Below are 17506 nucleotides of genomic sequence, written 5' to 3' on the forward strand. Positions count from 1 at the left end.
TATAAACACCTTTCTGAACTCACTAAATCGCGAACAATTTGGTTCTAAGAGGAACCAGCGAGCGCGAACAAAGAACGTTGTGCATGCAGAGCGCCCGTTGAAATGTTGTTTTTATGTTTTTTTAATTCGCTTGCAGTTACTAGCCAATTGGTTAAAATCTTGACGTTCATTGTTCACGCATTTATTTCTCAGAACCGTGTTGGGTCAGGCAACAACAAAAAAAAGGGGAGGGGCGGTGAAACTAAATTCAACAAGGGGCGGGGAGAGGGATAACGGCAGCAGCAGTCAACAAAATGCCGAGGATCTCTGGCCTCCAGTTTGCGTGCTGGATTCTTCTCCGGATTTCCGTTTGCTCCGCACACAAAGACAAACGCTCGTTCGTGAAATTGGGCGAACGGTCCCGATGCAGCGGGAAACCTCCTCAAGGAGTCACCCCAGTAAGGGTTTTCACGGATTACTGAAGAACATTGTTATTAATGTGCATTGTTATCCGCTGCGATGGGCAGTGTTACCGATCGGTGGCTTTGGAGAAGCTTGCTCAGCACTTGCAAAGCGAAATCTTGCAAAGCAGATGTTTTGTTGTTTTATTTATTTTTTCCAGATTCTATTTTTTTGGCTTACGGTGCCGTTTCACCTAATACCACAGACAAGGCGAAATATCACTTGCTTGTAATATTTAAATTGGGCGTCTTCTACTGCATCCTCGGAATTTTCTTACGTCTCGTAAATATTCAGATTTCACAGGTGTAGCGTGGTTAGCGCACTACTACTACGACTACCACGCCATGTGTATTGAGTCAGCACAGCTGAGAACCTGGGTTGGAATCCAGGTTTCAGCCACCCATAATAATAATAAAATGATTCTCAAGTGTAGCGAATTGACGGTCTCAATACCGTCATCAATAACTTCAAAGACAAAGATTCCCCGTATAGTCTCAACAGACTGTTGGGGCAAGTGCGGTTAGCGAGCGCCTATGAAGGCCGGCAATGCACACGAGGGCGCGGGTGGCCATCATCATCACGTTCTGGCCGCCTTTGCCTCCCCAGTGGCGATGTTTTTACACACCGCGCCAGGCACTGGCTGAGCCGACCTAGGGGGAGACCCAGGACCGGTTCAAATAATCGTCACTGGGGGTGGCCGTGAGCGGGAATCGAACTCGCGTCGGAGGTTTCGCAGCGCTGCTGGCTACCGCTCACGCACACACGCACACGAACATCATGACACATCTGGCATTTCACTTAATTTGGCCAATTTTCCAGCTCTGAGAATGAAACAGTTAGGTGTGACCGTCATGCAACGTGGCGTTTTCTGCACAGCAAGCCACACGGGAAAGTGCAGCGCCCCCTATAGGTGTCACTTGAAGTGGTCTCAGAAGTAGTTCTGTGACATCTACCTTCGCAAGGTCGTTCTCCAACACACGCATTACCGCGCCGCTCCGCGAGAGTTCTAGTCCAGTGTCTTCATTTCTTGATTTGACAATTGGAAGAAAGGTCTCGGAGAAAGGGGAAAAAATATTTTTTTCTGCTCAATTCGTATGATGCAGTGGTACGTAGCAGCAATGACCCCCTGCCGTGCTGCGGTAAAATCTGACAGGACCCTCATATAAAAGAGCCGTAGGACTCGGGGAGGCGTTCCTGGGTACACGGGTACATGAGTGTCGGCGATCGATGAAACCTTGAGATAAGAGAAAGCAAGAAAAAACACATGGGTAGAAAAAAATGAGCATTTAATTGAGCAAAACTTTGTGGATAATAGACGATTGTTAATATTGACAAGAGGCTTCATCCGAACGCGAAATCAGCTCGTTCCTGCGCGGCGCACACAGAAGTGGCACTAGCAGATTGATCGGTAATATCCATCGTGGAAACTTCATTAGGCAGCAGGGGAATTTTTTTTGCAGTTTTAAAAACACATTGATTTCTTACACTTGGGTCCGAGCCACCCGGATCAATTTAAAATCGTTTCTCAGATAAATAAATACAAACGGTGCTATTATTTCTTCCGAGGATTAACAGCACTGTACTGAAGGGGCCGACGCGGATCCCTTACTTGCGATTCAGTCACGATTCGATTCAGACATCGCTTCTCAAATAATCGTTCGTCTAGGAACGCCTCGCCGAGTCCAATTCCTCTTTCGTTTCAGGAGGGGTCCTGCTGCTGCCAATGCTCCAATGGCGTTTTTACTTTTTATTTTAAGATGGTTTCAGACATTTAATAATAGGCGTCTTTATTATCCACGCGGAAGGAAAGCGGAGCACCCTGAGCAAAATCACACGCGCAAGTGAGGGGGCAACGCACTATCCCCGTACAGATGGAAACATATGGAGATTAGTCCACACACTTTGCCCCTGGCGAGCCACGGTTACGGCACCTCCTGGACGCCCAGCCACGGGTGGAAGGGAGTTTCACGCAACATCTGCGTGCGGTGATCTACCAACCCTCGCTGCTGCCCTCCACGGTAGTGCTGGATTACAGGCGGCCACGTGCAGCAGCATAGCAGCCACCATGGCCCATGGCCCATGGAGACTGTGATCGATGTTCGTGGCTTTCTGTTGGCTGGAGGTCGTGTGAATCCATTAGGTGCGACATGTACGAGGCAAAAAGCATCGACCCCTCCTCTGCCCTTCCCTAACCCTTACTGACCAGCGTGGTGAAGTATGGTAATGCAACCTCCATGACTGACACAGCGTGGGGAGCCCTTCATCCAGCGATGGGTTGACTGCTGTACATTACACAACACGACATTCATATTCAGATAAGACACGTGATTTTTTTGTAAAGCAACTAACAAAAATATAAAACGATGCTGAGAGAGAGAGAGAAAGAGAGGGGAAAAAAACGCACATTAACAGAGGCAGCTAAGAGATTTGTCTTAACGCAATTCTCTCCACCTTGCGCTTCAAGCTCAGACTCCAAAAGAAAGAAAAAAAACCTCTGAGCGAGTGAATAAATAACCCCTGGCCAGCCAGACAGCCAGCCGGGGTGTTTTGTATTCTGGGGACGGCACGAGCTTGAGATGGCGATGGTCGTGACTACAGCCCCGTTACCAATACACGCGGCTCGGCGATTGAGATCAAAGGTTTATCTTTGTGTGTGTGTGTGTATGCCGTGTCGGCCTTCATTAGGTGGACATCTGTGAAAAAGAGCTTTACAGCTCATCTGATTCCTCCAGTATAAAAATATATTCTGATTCTGAGGTGCTCACGAACAGCAATTACACCCAACAAGTCTGTTAGTAGATACGGGGTGGTGGTCTTTGTCTTTGGAGCGGGGATAAATTTGAGTTCGCCAAAAACATATCTGCCCGATGTCTCGAGACTCATCGAGGTTTTTGTTGGGTAAATAAAACGGTGCAATGATATTGTTTTTCGTGAAATGTAGTATTCCGATTGGGTGGTGTCAAAATATCCACTTGTGCATCATAGGTTTGGCCCAATTTAGCAAAAATTATTAAAATTACGCTAAGCATTAATTTACTGCTGCATTTTGTTAAGTTATATCTAAGCCGAGATGTCAAAGTGGCGTGGATATCCGACTCGTTCCCAGTACGAATTGATTTCTAAAGATCACAGTGGAATGATAAAGATCCCTCGTTTACGCGTACAGGCTTGCAGGGCAAGTGCTGTCAGCGGGCCAACTTAGATGCATCGATAGACGCACCAAGACAAATATCCCGCGTATAGCATCCACAGACAGTTGGGGCAAGTGTTGTTAGCGAGCAGCACCTATGAAGGTCGGCACGGCACGCGATGGGGTGGGGTGGCCAGCACCACGCTCGGTCGCTTTTGTCTCCCGAGTGGCGATGATTTAACACACCGCACCAAGTACTCACCTGAGGCTGAGTCGATCTAGGAGAGGCCCATGACTGGTTCAAATAAACTTCACCGGTGTCGGCCGTGAGCGGGAATCGAACTCGGGTACCCGCTTGCGTTGGGCGGTGCGCTAACCGCTACACTACCGCTCCCCACACACTCACTTTCACACACACACACGCACACGTGCGCGCATGCACAAAGGACACAGATTCACAAACACTCCGAGTGCGAGGCTGACTCTATATCTCGCAGAGGATGGCTCCGCTGAACAAAATAGTCCCGCGGTTCAATTTGGAAGTGGGTTCGCGTTTTAATTCAATGTAAAAAGAAGAATGTCATGGAAGCTTGTGGGTGTTCGTACGTCGAGTGTTCTTAAGTCGAGCACCGCCTGTATGGGGTTTTTTTCATTTATTTGAACAAATGTTGGAACTGACTTCCCTGCACATTAATGTATGCTGCATGAATTATTGTTTGAAATTAATGTAGGATTTTTTAAAAAAAATATTACAGCTGCCTCCTTTCGCGTACATGAAACCACGCCTTCTATTCTTTTCTAGATTTGAAGCTTTCGTGACTGCAAGGATCCATACTCTTTGGTTCTATTCGGTAAAGTCACGTGGGTAAAAAATAAAACAACAAAAATCACGACGTTTCGGCCACAACACAAGCGGCCTTCATCAGGTGAAGGGACCAGACTGTCTCGAGGACAGTGCTGGAGTGGCTGTGCAAGGGCCGTCTCCATCTTTCTCCCAGAAACCTCCCGTGCTTTGTATGCATTTACGTCGAACTTCTTTCACACCGTACGTAGGCAACCGTGCTCGTCAGTAGTGCGGGGAAGGACAGCGGAAATTCAACACAAAATGCTTCATCCTCGACCCCTTTACTCAAGATATCTCTAAAACTAAACTAAACAATTTCTTTGTTACCGGGTGGGGCTCACCGGGCTATGTTTTTCTTTTTCAGAAGTGATCTGACCGCAAATGATAGCTCAACGAAGTGGCTCATCGCGTGGAAATGTATAGTCGCCAAACAATCTAAACGCGTGATGTTGATTCTAAACGTGGAGGGAAAAACTGGAAGACGCGGAGAAAAATCCACGCGACCACGGGGAGAGAGACACGCAAACTCCAACTATACACAGCAGGCGTCAGGGTCGGGATCGAACCCACGACCTCCTGTATACCAGGAGAGGTAGTTAACATCTCACCACCGTTGCACCGCATTTTCTGTTCTCTTTCTTCCCCCAGACATCCACGACTCCCCCAGGTTCAAGACCACATTGCTTCCTCTGCCGACGAAGGACTGACGCTTCCTCTCGCTCATCCATGAAATAAACATGCCCACTGTTTGTCTACAGCATCTTGGGATGCGGTCGCATTTAGACGCTATATAAATTCAAATGCGAGGGTGTTGTTTTAAACAACAACCCTTGTTACTGAGCCACACACACATATATAATGCACACCATCTCGCACACACACACACACTCCCACCCACATGTCCACATGTTCACACTTGTACGTAGATGAAAAAAAAACACAAAGATCCCCCGTATAGCCTTAACGGACTATTGGGGCAAGTGCTGTTAGCGAGCACCTATGAAGGCCGGCACGGCACGCAAAGGAGTGGGTGGCCAACATCACGCCCAGCCGCCTTTGTCTCCCTGGCGACGATGTTTACACACCGCACCAGGTACTCATTTGAGGCTGAGTCGATCTAGAGGAGGCCCAGACCGGTTCAGATAATCGTCACTGGTGTTGGCCTTGAGCGGGAATCGAACCCGGGTGGCCAGGTTTGTAGCGCAGCGCGCTAACCACTACATTAGCGCTCCCCACGTACATACACGCACAACCACCCTCACACACATACCCACACCCTAATCCAACACACAACCGCCGTTCTCACAAGCAAGCAAACACAAGAAGCCTCGTGCACTTGCACCCACGTCTTAACCCACTCTCACAAACGTACATACACACACATACACCCACGTACACACGAAAGGCAAAATCCACCGCATATCCTGTTGGGGCAAGTGCTGTGATGCTGGTCAGCATCACGCCCGGCCGCCTTTGTCTCTTCATTGGCGATGTCTACACACCGAAACAGAGTCGATTCATTTTAGGCTGAGTCTACCTAGGGGGAGACCCAGGACCGGTTCAGATAATCGTCACCGGTGTTGGTCGTAGCGCAGCGCGCTAAGCGTTGCAATACCGCTCCCTAAAACCACTCACACACACGTACGACAAAGACAAAGATCCCCCGTATAGCCTTTAACACACTGTTGCGGCAAGTGCTGTTACACGTGCACAAATATACATACATACATTCACGCACGCAAGTACACACGCACGAACAACGCTCTCACTCACCCACACACACGTCCACACACTAACACGTCCACACACACACGCGTACACACACGTACACACACACGTCCACACACGTCCACACACACACACGTACGTCCACACACACACGTCCACACACACACACCACACACACACCACACACACACACATACCACACACACACGTCCACACACACATACCACACACACGTCCACACACACACACGTCCACACACACACACGTCCACACACACAACAAACACACGTCTACACACAACACACACGTCTACACACGTCCACACACACGTACACACACAACACACATACACGTACACACAAGCGCGCACAGATCCAGAGAAGCGCGCTCTGCGTGTGAATGGTCTCGGAGCGCGAAGCTCCTCGAGCGAGAATCGCGAAACCGGATAAGCCATCTCATCCTCCTGCTGTCGCTCGCGAGGCAGTGTTCATCAGTCAGCAGCAGCAGCACCAGTGGCAGCGATAGGAGCCAGCAGTCGCAGCAGCACCAACAACAGCAGTAGCAGCCACCACCACCGCAGTAACAGCAGTAGCAGTAACAGCAGCAGTAGCAGCAGTAGCAATATTCACCAACCGCAGCAACGACCACCACACCACTTCAGAGGTAGCATGCCACCACTGCAACAGTAGCAGCAGCAGTAGTATCATCATCTTCGTCGTCGCAGCAGCAGCAGAAGAGACGCATCGCTACGCTCCACTTCGCTCTTTCGCTCGAGGCGGTGCCAATTCCAGCTCCCAGCTACGGATTCAGACGCATCTGAGTGAGGCGCCTCCTCGCGTGCCTCCTCACACAGCTGCACGCCGCGGCATTCCCAGCAATGTGGCTAAAATAGAGACGATGTAACGCTGTTGGCGATGCTGATGATGAATCTGATTGTGGTGGTGGTGGCGAAGGATGGGGGCGGCTGGTGTTCATCGCGATAACCCGGCAGCAAATAGCCCCCGTCCGTCATCTCCTGCAGCCACATTGCCACCGGCGTCTTAGAGAAGTGCGACCGGGGGGGGTGGTACGGGCACGAGTCCATCGTGTCGCACGCGCCTCGAGACCTCACCTCGAGACCTCACTCCGCCCGCCATCTCGGCCGCGTGCGTCCGCAAGCCCCGGCAAGGAAAACATCGCGCGGTTGCGTCCCGAAGGTGGGAAGCGGCTCAACGGGGGGGGGGGGGGGGGGGGCGGTGGAGGAGGAGGAGACGCGGGAGAAGAATAACGAAGAGAGGACGACGCGATCACACGATCCGGCTGTCTCCTCCATTACCCGCTCCTTCTCCACCGCGCACCTCCGAGTAGCGCTGTTGGCTACGTACAGCGCGAAAGAAGTTCAGCGTACGTACGTCGCAGCCCTCTGGGCTGTCCGCGCACTCGGTAACAAGGCACGTTCTTTCGCTTGCCATGGCGCACCACAACATGACCACCACCACCACTACTCGGAGCGCAGCACTGGGCCATAATGGCAACCACCATCATCAACAGCAGCAGCAGCAGCAACCCCACCAAGACCACCGCAGCTTCTGCTCGGAGTGCGAGGCTCTGGGCTCGGATCAGACGTACGCGGCGCGGTACCCTGCCCCTCTCTACAAGGAGCAGCCTCTTCAGCGCTGGCGGCAGGAGGCGGACGAGAGAGCCGTGCAACCTCTCGACCCTCGCGCCCTGCAGAAGGCAATGGAGGCGTATTACTACGGCCCGGGCTTCGCCTCCTTTGCCGCTCATCGGGCGGCCATAGCCACCGACCCGGGCGGGGGGTTCATGGGCACGCGGGCCCAGCAGGCGCCGCCACTGCCGCCGCCGCCGCCGCCGCCGCAGCTGCTGCTGCACAAGGAGCCGGTGGCCGAGTGCTGCGAGACGACGTTTAGCGAGGGACGGATCAGGCCGGCCGATGTGTTGCCCGAGCCGGACTTTTGCGGGCTGGCCACGAGCGATGCCCACGTGCACACGGATTCGTACGACACGGACGAGGAAGACGAGAATTTCCACGAGCTCGACGTAAGGCCACCCCAAATCGCCACCAAATCGCTCTCTCGTTACGTTAACGAAGCCGTTTCACCGCTGCGCGTTGTTGTAGACTGTACCGTAGCTCGTCGCACGCACTCCGCGCTCAGGTGTGTTCTCAATGTTTCATGCTGAGTCGACCTTAACGGGAGGCCACCACGACCGGGTCCAGGTATGTGTCGCTCGCCGTGCGGTGTTCGCGCTTGCACGGTTTGGAACGTGACGGTGCAAAGCGTTCATTGAGCGGTTGGAGCCATTGCAACGCGAGGCGATAATTCAGAGGTCGCCGAGTTGTTATTTATCTACACGGCGTGGCAATTTTTGGAACTATTGGCAGAATTAATGCGTCGAGCACGCTGGGACTGGCAGTTCCCGTGCACGTGGCGGGGTAAAGTGAGGGCACCCCCGCTGTTTCCAAGGCGCCTGGCCGGCGTGGAAGAGTAGGCCAAGGTACCATCTTAGAGGAGCCTTATCGAGCTCCCGGCGGTGGCGTGAGCAGGGAATTCCATTGCTGCGCCTAGAGCCCATTTGAAGTGAATTCAGAGCTTACATTTATTTTTTTATTTACGGGGGTTTTGGTCCCGGCGAATAACTGGGGAGGCAATTCCGTCTCCCGGTTCGCGCTCTGAACGTTTAAACACTGCCGTTTCGTGAATATGCACGCGTTATCAATTGTTAACTTATTTGTATTATTATACATCTCGCTATTGATACGAATCGCATGGCTACCCCACGCAGTCTCCCAGCGACTTGGAACACATTCAGCGATAAATTAAGCCCTCCGTTTATTTGCCACGATCACTCATTGTGTTGTTCCGCTTTTAATTGAGACGAATTACGACAGCTGCACCACGTGGCTGCAGTTTGTTGTTGTTGTTGTAATCGTAATATCGTAGTGGTAGTACACACACGTACAGGCAGGCCCCCACCCCTTTTTTGTCAATCCACTGCTGGATGAGGGCTCTCCCCCCACCCCACCCTACATCGCAAAAGCCCCAGCAAACAGCACGGGTGCGGTGACACTGATGATAACGCCACCCAGATGAATTCCTCAATGAGCTCGGAACGCAGAGGCCGCACGTGGCTACCGTATTCCTCCGGATTATAAGACGCTGCGGAAAAAGAAAAGAAATACCCTCCCCTCCACCCCCACCAAAAACTTGTGCTCCGGTGTCAAAAAAAGTTTTACAAATCGGATCTGTCACACACAAGACAAAGATTCCCCGTGAAGCCTTAGCAGACTGCTGGGGAAAGTGCTGTTAGCGACCACCTATGAAGGCCGGTACGGCACACGATGCGGTGGGTGGCCAGCACCACGCCCGGCCGCCTTTGTCTCCCCAGTGGCGATGATTTTACATACCCCACTAGGTACTAATTTGAGGCCGAGTCGACCTAGGGGAGGCCCAGGACCGTCACTGGTGTTGGCCGTGACCGGGAATCGAACTCGGTTCGCCAGGGTTCGTAACGCAGTGCGCTAATCGCTACGCTGCTGTCACAAACACCACGCACGCGCACGCTTACCGGGACATAAGGCTCGCAACCCCCATTTCGTTCTCTTTACAATACAGGTTGGGAAACGTGCGTCCTATAATCCGCTATGGAGTGTCCCCCCCCCCCACCCCTCCACACACACAGAATTAAATAACAATGTACCGTTCCGTTTCAACGGCGTGGGAGTTAAACGCCACCTGCGCTCGCACAGCTTATGGTGTGGGTCAGATGAACGTCCTAACTAAAAAGCAAATGATTATAGTATTCTATTAAATTGGAAGATGAGCTTCAACCATCACGATAATGATCGTTACCATACACTTAGCAAACCCGACCGTGCTCTATCTACAAGTACAGCCCCTGTGTGAATCCACTGCTGAATTGAGGGCCTCCCCACGCCTTGAGGGTCGTGGTGGAGTGGCTGGTTAACCATACTTCACCGCGCTGGTCAACGTGGGTTGGTGAAGGCAGCGCAGACGTGGCAGCACAGTACGGTACAACAATGCGTTGCGTGCTTCAGCACTGCCCTCTGCTGACAATGTAACCTATCGCAGGACTGGAACCCCTGTTTCAAAGCGTTGCGGTGGCCCAAACGAAAGCATTATCCAGGCTAAGCTCCCGCTTAGCTTACAGCATGTGATGAGGCCGGGAACACTCCGGGTGATTTGGTTATTCGTAATTTCGGCCGGCAGCAATCCAGAACGCTGCTCTGGCGAATTACTGTATTTTGGCACCCAGTCCACACATCCATCTCGCAAATAACGTAGGCAGAGTACTCGCCACGTCATGCCTTGTGCTCTGAGTGGCAGTGCCCTACGTCGCCAATTACTACTCCACATGACGCCCGAGGTCACAGATGCCCCGAATATTTCTAGGGCAACAACACACCGATTTACGTCTCGCTCTCTTTAACGTCGTTACTTTATTATTCACACCGCTACTTGATTTGCGTCGCCTCACCCCCCCCCCCCCCCCCCACACACACTTACGTCGTTGACGGCATCATTATCATCGTCGTCCGTCCTTGTTATCTGTCATCCTCTCAGCCTTCGTCTTCCTCCACCTCACTGCCCCTGAACATCGCTTTTGTTCGACGTCGTTTCGATATTCGTCGTCGCGTCTTTCAGGAACGCATTCCCCGACGTTAAGCGGGGTATGGCTGTCAATAGTAAAAATGTTACTCGCAGAGTGCTAATATAATTTGTGTCAATTGTGCGCTCGACTGTTTGCTCACAGAGCAAGTGGTTGATTTAAACGAGGGTTTGATGCCGGGAGTAGGCGATGATGCCATTAGCGCGGTTTGTGAAGCACAGTCAGATAACAGCGACATTGGATTGGAGAGAATGCTGATTAATCCACGGTACGTCCGACGCAGTTGCACCGCGCAGTGGGCAGAGCACGCGACTTGCAGGGTAGGATAACTTGAGAGTTCAATCCCCCGTTCGGAGATAGCGATCCCACCCCATCATGCTTTCATGGGCGATAAACCGAGCACCGTTCACCTCTCTGTAGGAAGTCATCACGGGTTGTACCATGAGTAGTGTACTAACACTGATCATTTATCTTTCATGTAGTGCCCTTCAGTCAAATCCACTGCTGGGTGAGGGCCTCCCCACCAAGTGCAGGTAGTGGTGTTTATTTGACTATACTTCACGCTGACCAGTGCGGGTTGGTGAAGGTGGAGAGCATAGACGCTGGAGAATAATACAGTACAACACTAGATTCAACTAAAGTAAAAGACCGACTGAGCTATACAGCTCGTTTTCAGAAGCGACCTGGCCACAAATGATAGCTCAACGAGGTCGCTTAACGCGTAGAAATTTACAGCAGCCAAAAACCCTGGAGAAAAATCCACAGGACCACGGAGAGAGAGACGCGCAGACTCCGAATATACAGCAGCAGGCGCCAGGGTCGGGATCGAACCCACGTACCTCCTGCATACCAAGCGAGGTAGCTGACATCTCACCACTGCGGCGCCCTCGCTTCTGCACTGTCAACCCGACAACACTCGAGGCCCATTGCTGTTGTACACAAAGGCCCGGTCAACACATGTGAACGTTGTTGGGCCAACGTTAGGCGAATGTTGGTCCAACGGTTCAAACCACGTGCCGACGTTGGCGCAACGTTGCGTGTTTACCGGCAGTGGGAATGTTTATTTTAAGTATGGACGGAAACTGCCATAGGCAGAGTGGGTGGGGGGGGGGGGCAAAGCACTTGAACAAGGGGAAAGGGAGTGTGCAGCGTGGAGGCCTGCGGTAAAGGAAGTTCCACGCAATCTCCAATGCCACAGGTGTCAATGAAATGTGCACAGGTGACAACGGCTTGGGCAGGGGAGGCACGGTGCGCGGATGCAGTCGAGAGACATTTAGTTCCGTTCGACGTAAAGCGGCCCGGGATGACTGTGGTCGTTCGGTCGCCGGTAGTCAGTCACCCGCTTTATCACCCTTCTATCGCTACTACTTGTACTCCTACCATGGCCACTGGTGCCGTGAACGCCACTCATTGATTCCTCCAACGACGATGAGATCGCGGTGTACCAGAACACTGCGTTCGACCTACCACCACACTGCAGGTCACAGCAAACAGTCTCACCCACTCACCCACACACTTCACCGACTCACCCACTCACCCACACACTTCACCTACTCACCCACTCACCCACACACTTCACCGACTCACCCACTCACCCACACACTTCACCTACTCACCCACTCACCCACACACTTCACCTACTCACCCACTCACCCACACACTTCACCTACTCACCCACTCACCCACACACTTCACCGACTCACCCACTCACCCACACACTTCACCTACTCACCCACACACTTCACCTACTCACCCACTCACCCACACACTTCACCTACTCACCCACACACTTCACCGACTCACCCACTCACCACACTTCACCGACTCATCCACTCACCACATTGCGGCTCACCACGCTTCTCATCCCTGCTTCTTCCCTCTTACTGCTCCACTTTGAAATTCCCTTCAACCGTAACATTTTTTCACGTTCTTACAGTAAGCCATGATCAATTCAAACGAAATAATCTCACATCAATCTAAAGTGAAACATCATTTCGTCAGAACTGCTTGTTGGTCGGTTTAGTTTGTTGTCCTTCCCCCCACACCTCCGATTATCACGATTGGCTGCGTACGGTGCGAAAGAAGTTCAACACACATACATACAACATAATACAACTGTAACAGTACTGGGTTGCTTTTAGACACTTGAGCTTTTAGGCCAGTGCTTGGGATTTAAAAAAAAACACAACAATTCATTCAGAATTCGGAACTTTGTTCCCTGCGCCGGAGAGAAGGCGGATTCGTTCCACGGCTCGGAAAGTGTCTGACAGAAAACATATTTCCACGGTTTTTTTCGCGGGAGATAATTAGATATTTCTATCTTTTTGTAATTTGAAGAGCGCACGAGGTGCGTGGGTGCGCGCAGGCGCGGGCGAGCCCGCGCGCGAACCCCCGGGGGGAGCGCCAACTTCATGACTCGGCCCTCTGTGGCTCTCCGCGTGCACCGCTTCTCCGTTGCCCACGAGCGACCGTGGTAGCAGCGGCAGCCGCGGCGACGACAACGACGAGGAGGAGGAAGAGGAGGAAGGGAAGGGGCCGCTTGTGACGCGCAGCCTTCAAGCGGAAACGTTCCCACCGCCCCACACGCCCCACGCGCCGGGGAAGATTCCGCTAAGCGTTGTTTAAATGTTGGGGCGCGATTCACGTCGGAAGGTGTCCCCCCCCTCCCCTCCCCCACCGTTTCTACGATGGGAGTGGGACAAAAATAAAGTTAATAAGTAATGATGATCTCACAGCGCAATTACGATAGCCGCAGATGTCACGGGGTTTTAATCTTATCGGCGCGTTCATCATCGGTTGGCCACGTTGATAAATAAAAGTCGGGTGCCGTGTAAAGATTGGATTACCGAGACGATAGAAAGCATCGCTTGGATTGGAGTCACTCACGGCACATTACGCAGCGTGAAGTGTGTTTATTGGCTGTATTATACCCGGAGGAAAGAAAACGCCACTTCGAAGCCAGAAGTCCTAATGACTGCATAGGGACAGGCTGCTCACAGCTTCCTTCTCCACGAGCTTCTACTCTGTGCCTCGTCTCATCCGCTGTCCTCTCGTCTCGATCCACGGCATCCTCCCCTCTCTCCCTCCACTCGTTCTCTGCACCGGTGGCATCCCCATATCCCTTCTAATCGACGTGATCATGCGTGAGTTTGTCTATCGGCCCCTGTGTGAGTCTAGGATCCTCTGCGCGTGTCTATGGGCCTCTGCGTGAGTATACGGGTCTCTACTCTCCATAGCCTTTCGAGTTGCATATTTTTTATCTCTTCTCAATGCATACTCGAACATCTCAGTCTACTATACTCTTTGGTTCTTTCGGTAAACGAAAGAACCAAAGAGTATGGATTCCTGCAGTCACGAAAGCTTCAAATCAAGATCTCAGTCGACTGTCTAATTCCTACCTTCTTTAGAATAGTATGAACCCCTGCTAAGGGTCCAACTTGTTCATTCCGCTTCCTTTCACTGAAGATATATTCCCAACATCCATCTTCGTAATCTCATCTCTTCCATTTCAAGCCACTCTTTGCTTCCTTAGTGCACACATGCTCGATAGATATTACACAAACACGGAGAAACTGTGTTCAGGTGCAGTGATATTACACAAACACGGTGAAACTGTGTTCAGGTGCAGTGATATTACACAAACACGGTGAAACTGTGTTCAGGTGCAGTGATATTACACAAACACGGTGAAACTGTGTTCAGGTGCAGTGATATTACACAAACACGGTGGAACTGTGTTCAGGTGCAGTGATATTACACAAACACGGTGAAACTGTGTTCAGGTGCAGTGATATTACACAAACACGGTGGAACTGTGTTCAGGTGCAGTGATATTACACAAACACGGTGAAACTGTGTTCAGGTGCAGTGATATTACACAAACACGGTGGAACTGTGTTCAGGTGCAGTGATATTACACAAACACGGTGGAACTGTGTTCAGGTGCAGTGATATTACACAAACACGGTGGAACTGTGTTCAGGTGCAGTGATATTACACAAACACGGTGGAACTGTGTTCAGGTGCAGTGCATTCTTCTGGTGAATTCCCCACGTATCTATTGCGACATTCCCAAGGTTTGGTTTAAGCAGTAACCACAAAGCCTAGGCCTCGTGGGCAGCATGTGGCCCATCGCTCCGTGTCAGCTGATCGATAGATCCCAGCAATGCCAGCTGCTCAAAATGATGATGGTTGTGATGGTGGTGCCCTGTTCATAATCATTACTAACGACACATTATTCAGATGCTGATAATAATAATAACGACCTGTTCACGGTGATGACAATGCCGTGTTTAAAATGACGATGGTGACAATTGTGACGACGACAATGACGACTGCGATGACGACGGCGATGACGACGACGTCAGCGATTCCAAAGCACGTGACGCGTGCCGATGTCCCCCCCCCCCACCCCCCGGGCGCGTGCCGTGCCCCGCAGAGCGACTACTCGAGCGACACTGAGAGCGAGGACCACTTCATGGCCCTCCCACCGCGCGACCACCTCAGCCTCTCCGTCTTCACCATGCTCTGCTGCTTCTGGCCGCTAGGAATCGCCGCCTTCTGCCTGTCCCGCCGGGTAAAATCTGACAGCACGACAACACAAACACGAGCGAGTTCGATCCCCGCTCGCGGTCAAAACGTGCGGCGATTATCTGAACCGGCCCCTGTCCAGTTTCTCCTTCCCCCCCCCCCCCCCCCCCATCTTCGTAACCCCCGTGCCCGAGCCCCTCTGGCAACGGCGGGCCCTGGTGAATGTGCACCACCACCTGCACACACGAGGACTACGCCCACCATCGGGAATTAAACGTGTTGAATGCACATTACAATTCCTTATAGGGGAAACACATGCTAATTAACGGATTACTAACATAGCATATAATCACTAACACACATTACAACTAATTACTAATCTACAACTCATTACTAATCATAACCATTGACTGATTACTAATCGATTATATAATTACAATACCCCCCCTCCGCCTCTAATCACTGCACCTGATATGAGTTAAATGATGACATCACCCTGCTGCTCTATATAAAACCGGGAGCAAGCGAGGGCTTTACCATTCTGGCGAATTGCCCGATGATGCCAGATGTATTTACCAGCGAAACGTCGTACTCAAACTGTAAATGTTGTGGATTCACTCTTCAACACACCGGTGGGCTAAAGTAGTGAACTAATTGTCTTTTGTCAACGTGACACTTTTTTTTTTGCTGATTGGCCGTGTCGGGTGGTGGAGGGTTACGACACATTTATAAATAAACGCGATCTAACCCAAAAACCTTTATTATGAATAATATTGGTCGCGAAAGCCTACGTGTTAAATTAAACGTGTTCGTGGGGAAACACAAAACCAACAGTTTTGACCTCGTGGCACTCATCGGCAGCAGGCCAGGCTTTGCCGACACTGTTTGCGTGGTGGTGTTGTTCTCCGTCTCGCACGCTCCACACAGACGAGCAGGGCGATTGTCAAGGGAGACCTCCACCAGGCCAGCGCGTCGTCTCGCCGGGCGCTCTTCCTCGCCGTCCTCTCCATCACCATCGGCACGGGCATCTACGTGGGCCTCGCCGTCGCGCTCATTGCGTACCTCTCCAAAAACGGTCACTTCTGACGCAGCCCTGGGGCCCTCCGCCTGCCTCCTCCTCCTCCGCCCGCCCGCCTGTCCGTCTGCCCGACCGCCCGCCCGCGGCTCGCCTTGACCCCGCGCTCGCCCTACGGCCACCCTCCGCTGCCGCCTCGTCGGAGGGGCAGCGGAGGGGTCAGGTCGAGGGCGAGCGGTCGCGGCCAAGGCGAGCGGTAATGGCCCACGCGACGACGGCGACGTGCAGCCGGACCGAGTTTTTTTAAGCGCAAAAAAATCTAATAATAATGATGATGATAATAATAATTACAAAACAAATGATAACAACGCCGCCGTCTACAGACGCGGCATCTTCTCCAGCGTGGGTCCGTCCTCGTGAACCCGAGAACAACCACACAACGAGACGGTAACGACCCCCCCCTCTCTTCCACCTCTTCCCATTCATGCCAAAGGACATTCTGCATGGGATGCAAGTTAACGCCCGTCTGACCACTAGCGCAGCTTTTCAATGCGGGCGTTTCTCTCTTTGTTCGATTGTTCGTTTGTTTGTTTGTTTGCGTGTTTGTCGCTCTCTCGCACCCCCCCCCCCTCCCTTCCTCGTCCCCCAATATGGTGCGAGGAAAAGGCAAGACGGTGGTTGATGTGCTGTGAAATTACCTAATCAGAGCCTGGCTACAGTTGCCAGGTCAAACGTAGCAGAGAGAGAGAGAGAGAGTTTAGTTTCTCGCTGCTAGGTCCGCGGATGACAATAACCCCCGGAACCCATGGGAGGGTGGCTCACCCCGACCACCATTTGTTTTGCCTCCCATGCAAGCAACCATTTTTGTTGTTGTTGTTGCTGTTGCGGGGAATTGTTCAACATAGGGGCCTCTGGGTAACCGGAACGTTGACGATGGTAGCGATGATTTTGCGGGATTTTATAGCAATATTCTACGTTACCCGATGCGTGCACTAAACTAGAGGAAGGATATTTAAATGAGAGACAAAAACCGTGGTTTGTCAGAGTTTATATACGTCATTTAATATAAATTATTCAAGCATATACGATATGAAATACAAAATATATAACTGGCTGTGTGTGCGTATATGTATGTATCCGTGTATGCGTATTGCATTTTGTTATCAAAAATAAAAACTGCATTACACAA

General features: G+C 51.6%; 1 protein-coding gene across 1 annotated transcript; it reads left to right on the plus strand.

The window, feature by feature from the left end:
- Positions 1 to 5063: 5063 nt before the first annotated feature.
- Positions 5064 to 17506, plus strand: LOC116943232 (synapse differentiation-inducing gene protein 1-like). Its single transcript, XM_032955928.2, has 3 exons — positions 5064 to 8183; positions 15211 to 15348; positions 16230 to 17506. The coding sequence occupies exons 1-3, from the start codon at positions 7593 to 7595 to the stop codon at positions 16386 to 16388; spliced, it is 888 nt and encodes a 295-aa protein (XP_032811819.2). The 5' UTR covers positions 5064 to 7592; the 3' UTR covers positions 16389 to 17506.

The sequence above is a fragment of the Petromyzon marinus genome, chromosome 17, assembly GCF_048934315.1.
Source record: "Petromyzon marinus isolate PM22_M1 ecotype Great Lakes invasive population chromosome 17, UKy_Petmar_22M1.pri1.0, whole genome shotgun sequence".
NCBI classification, from domain to species: domain Eukaryota; kingdom Metazoa; phylum Chordata; class Hyperoartia; order Petromyzontiformes; family Petromyzontidae; genus Petromyzon; species Petromyzon marinus.

Bases quoted from the DNA above. Each gene is read 5' to 3' on its own strand.
- LOC116943232 (XM_032955928.2), top strand. From the start codon at position 7,593: ATGGCGCACCACAACATGACCACCACCACCACTACTCGGAGCGCAGCA. The intron at 8,184-15,210 runs GTAAGGCCACCC...CGTGCCCCGCAG, and splicing joins AGAATTTCCACGAGCTCGAC to AGCGACTACTCGAGCGACAC. The intron at 15,349-16,229 runs GTAAAATCTGAC...CGCTCCACACAG, and splicing joins CCTTCTGCCTGTCCCGCCGG to ACGAGCAGGGCGATTGTCAA.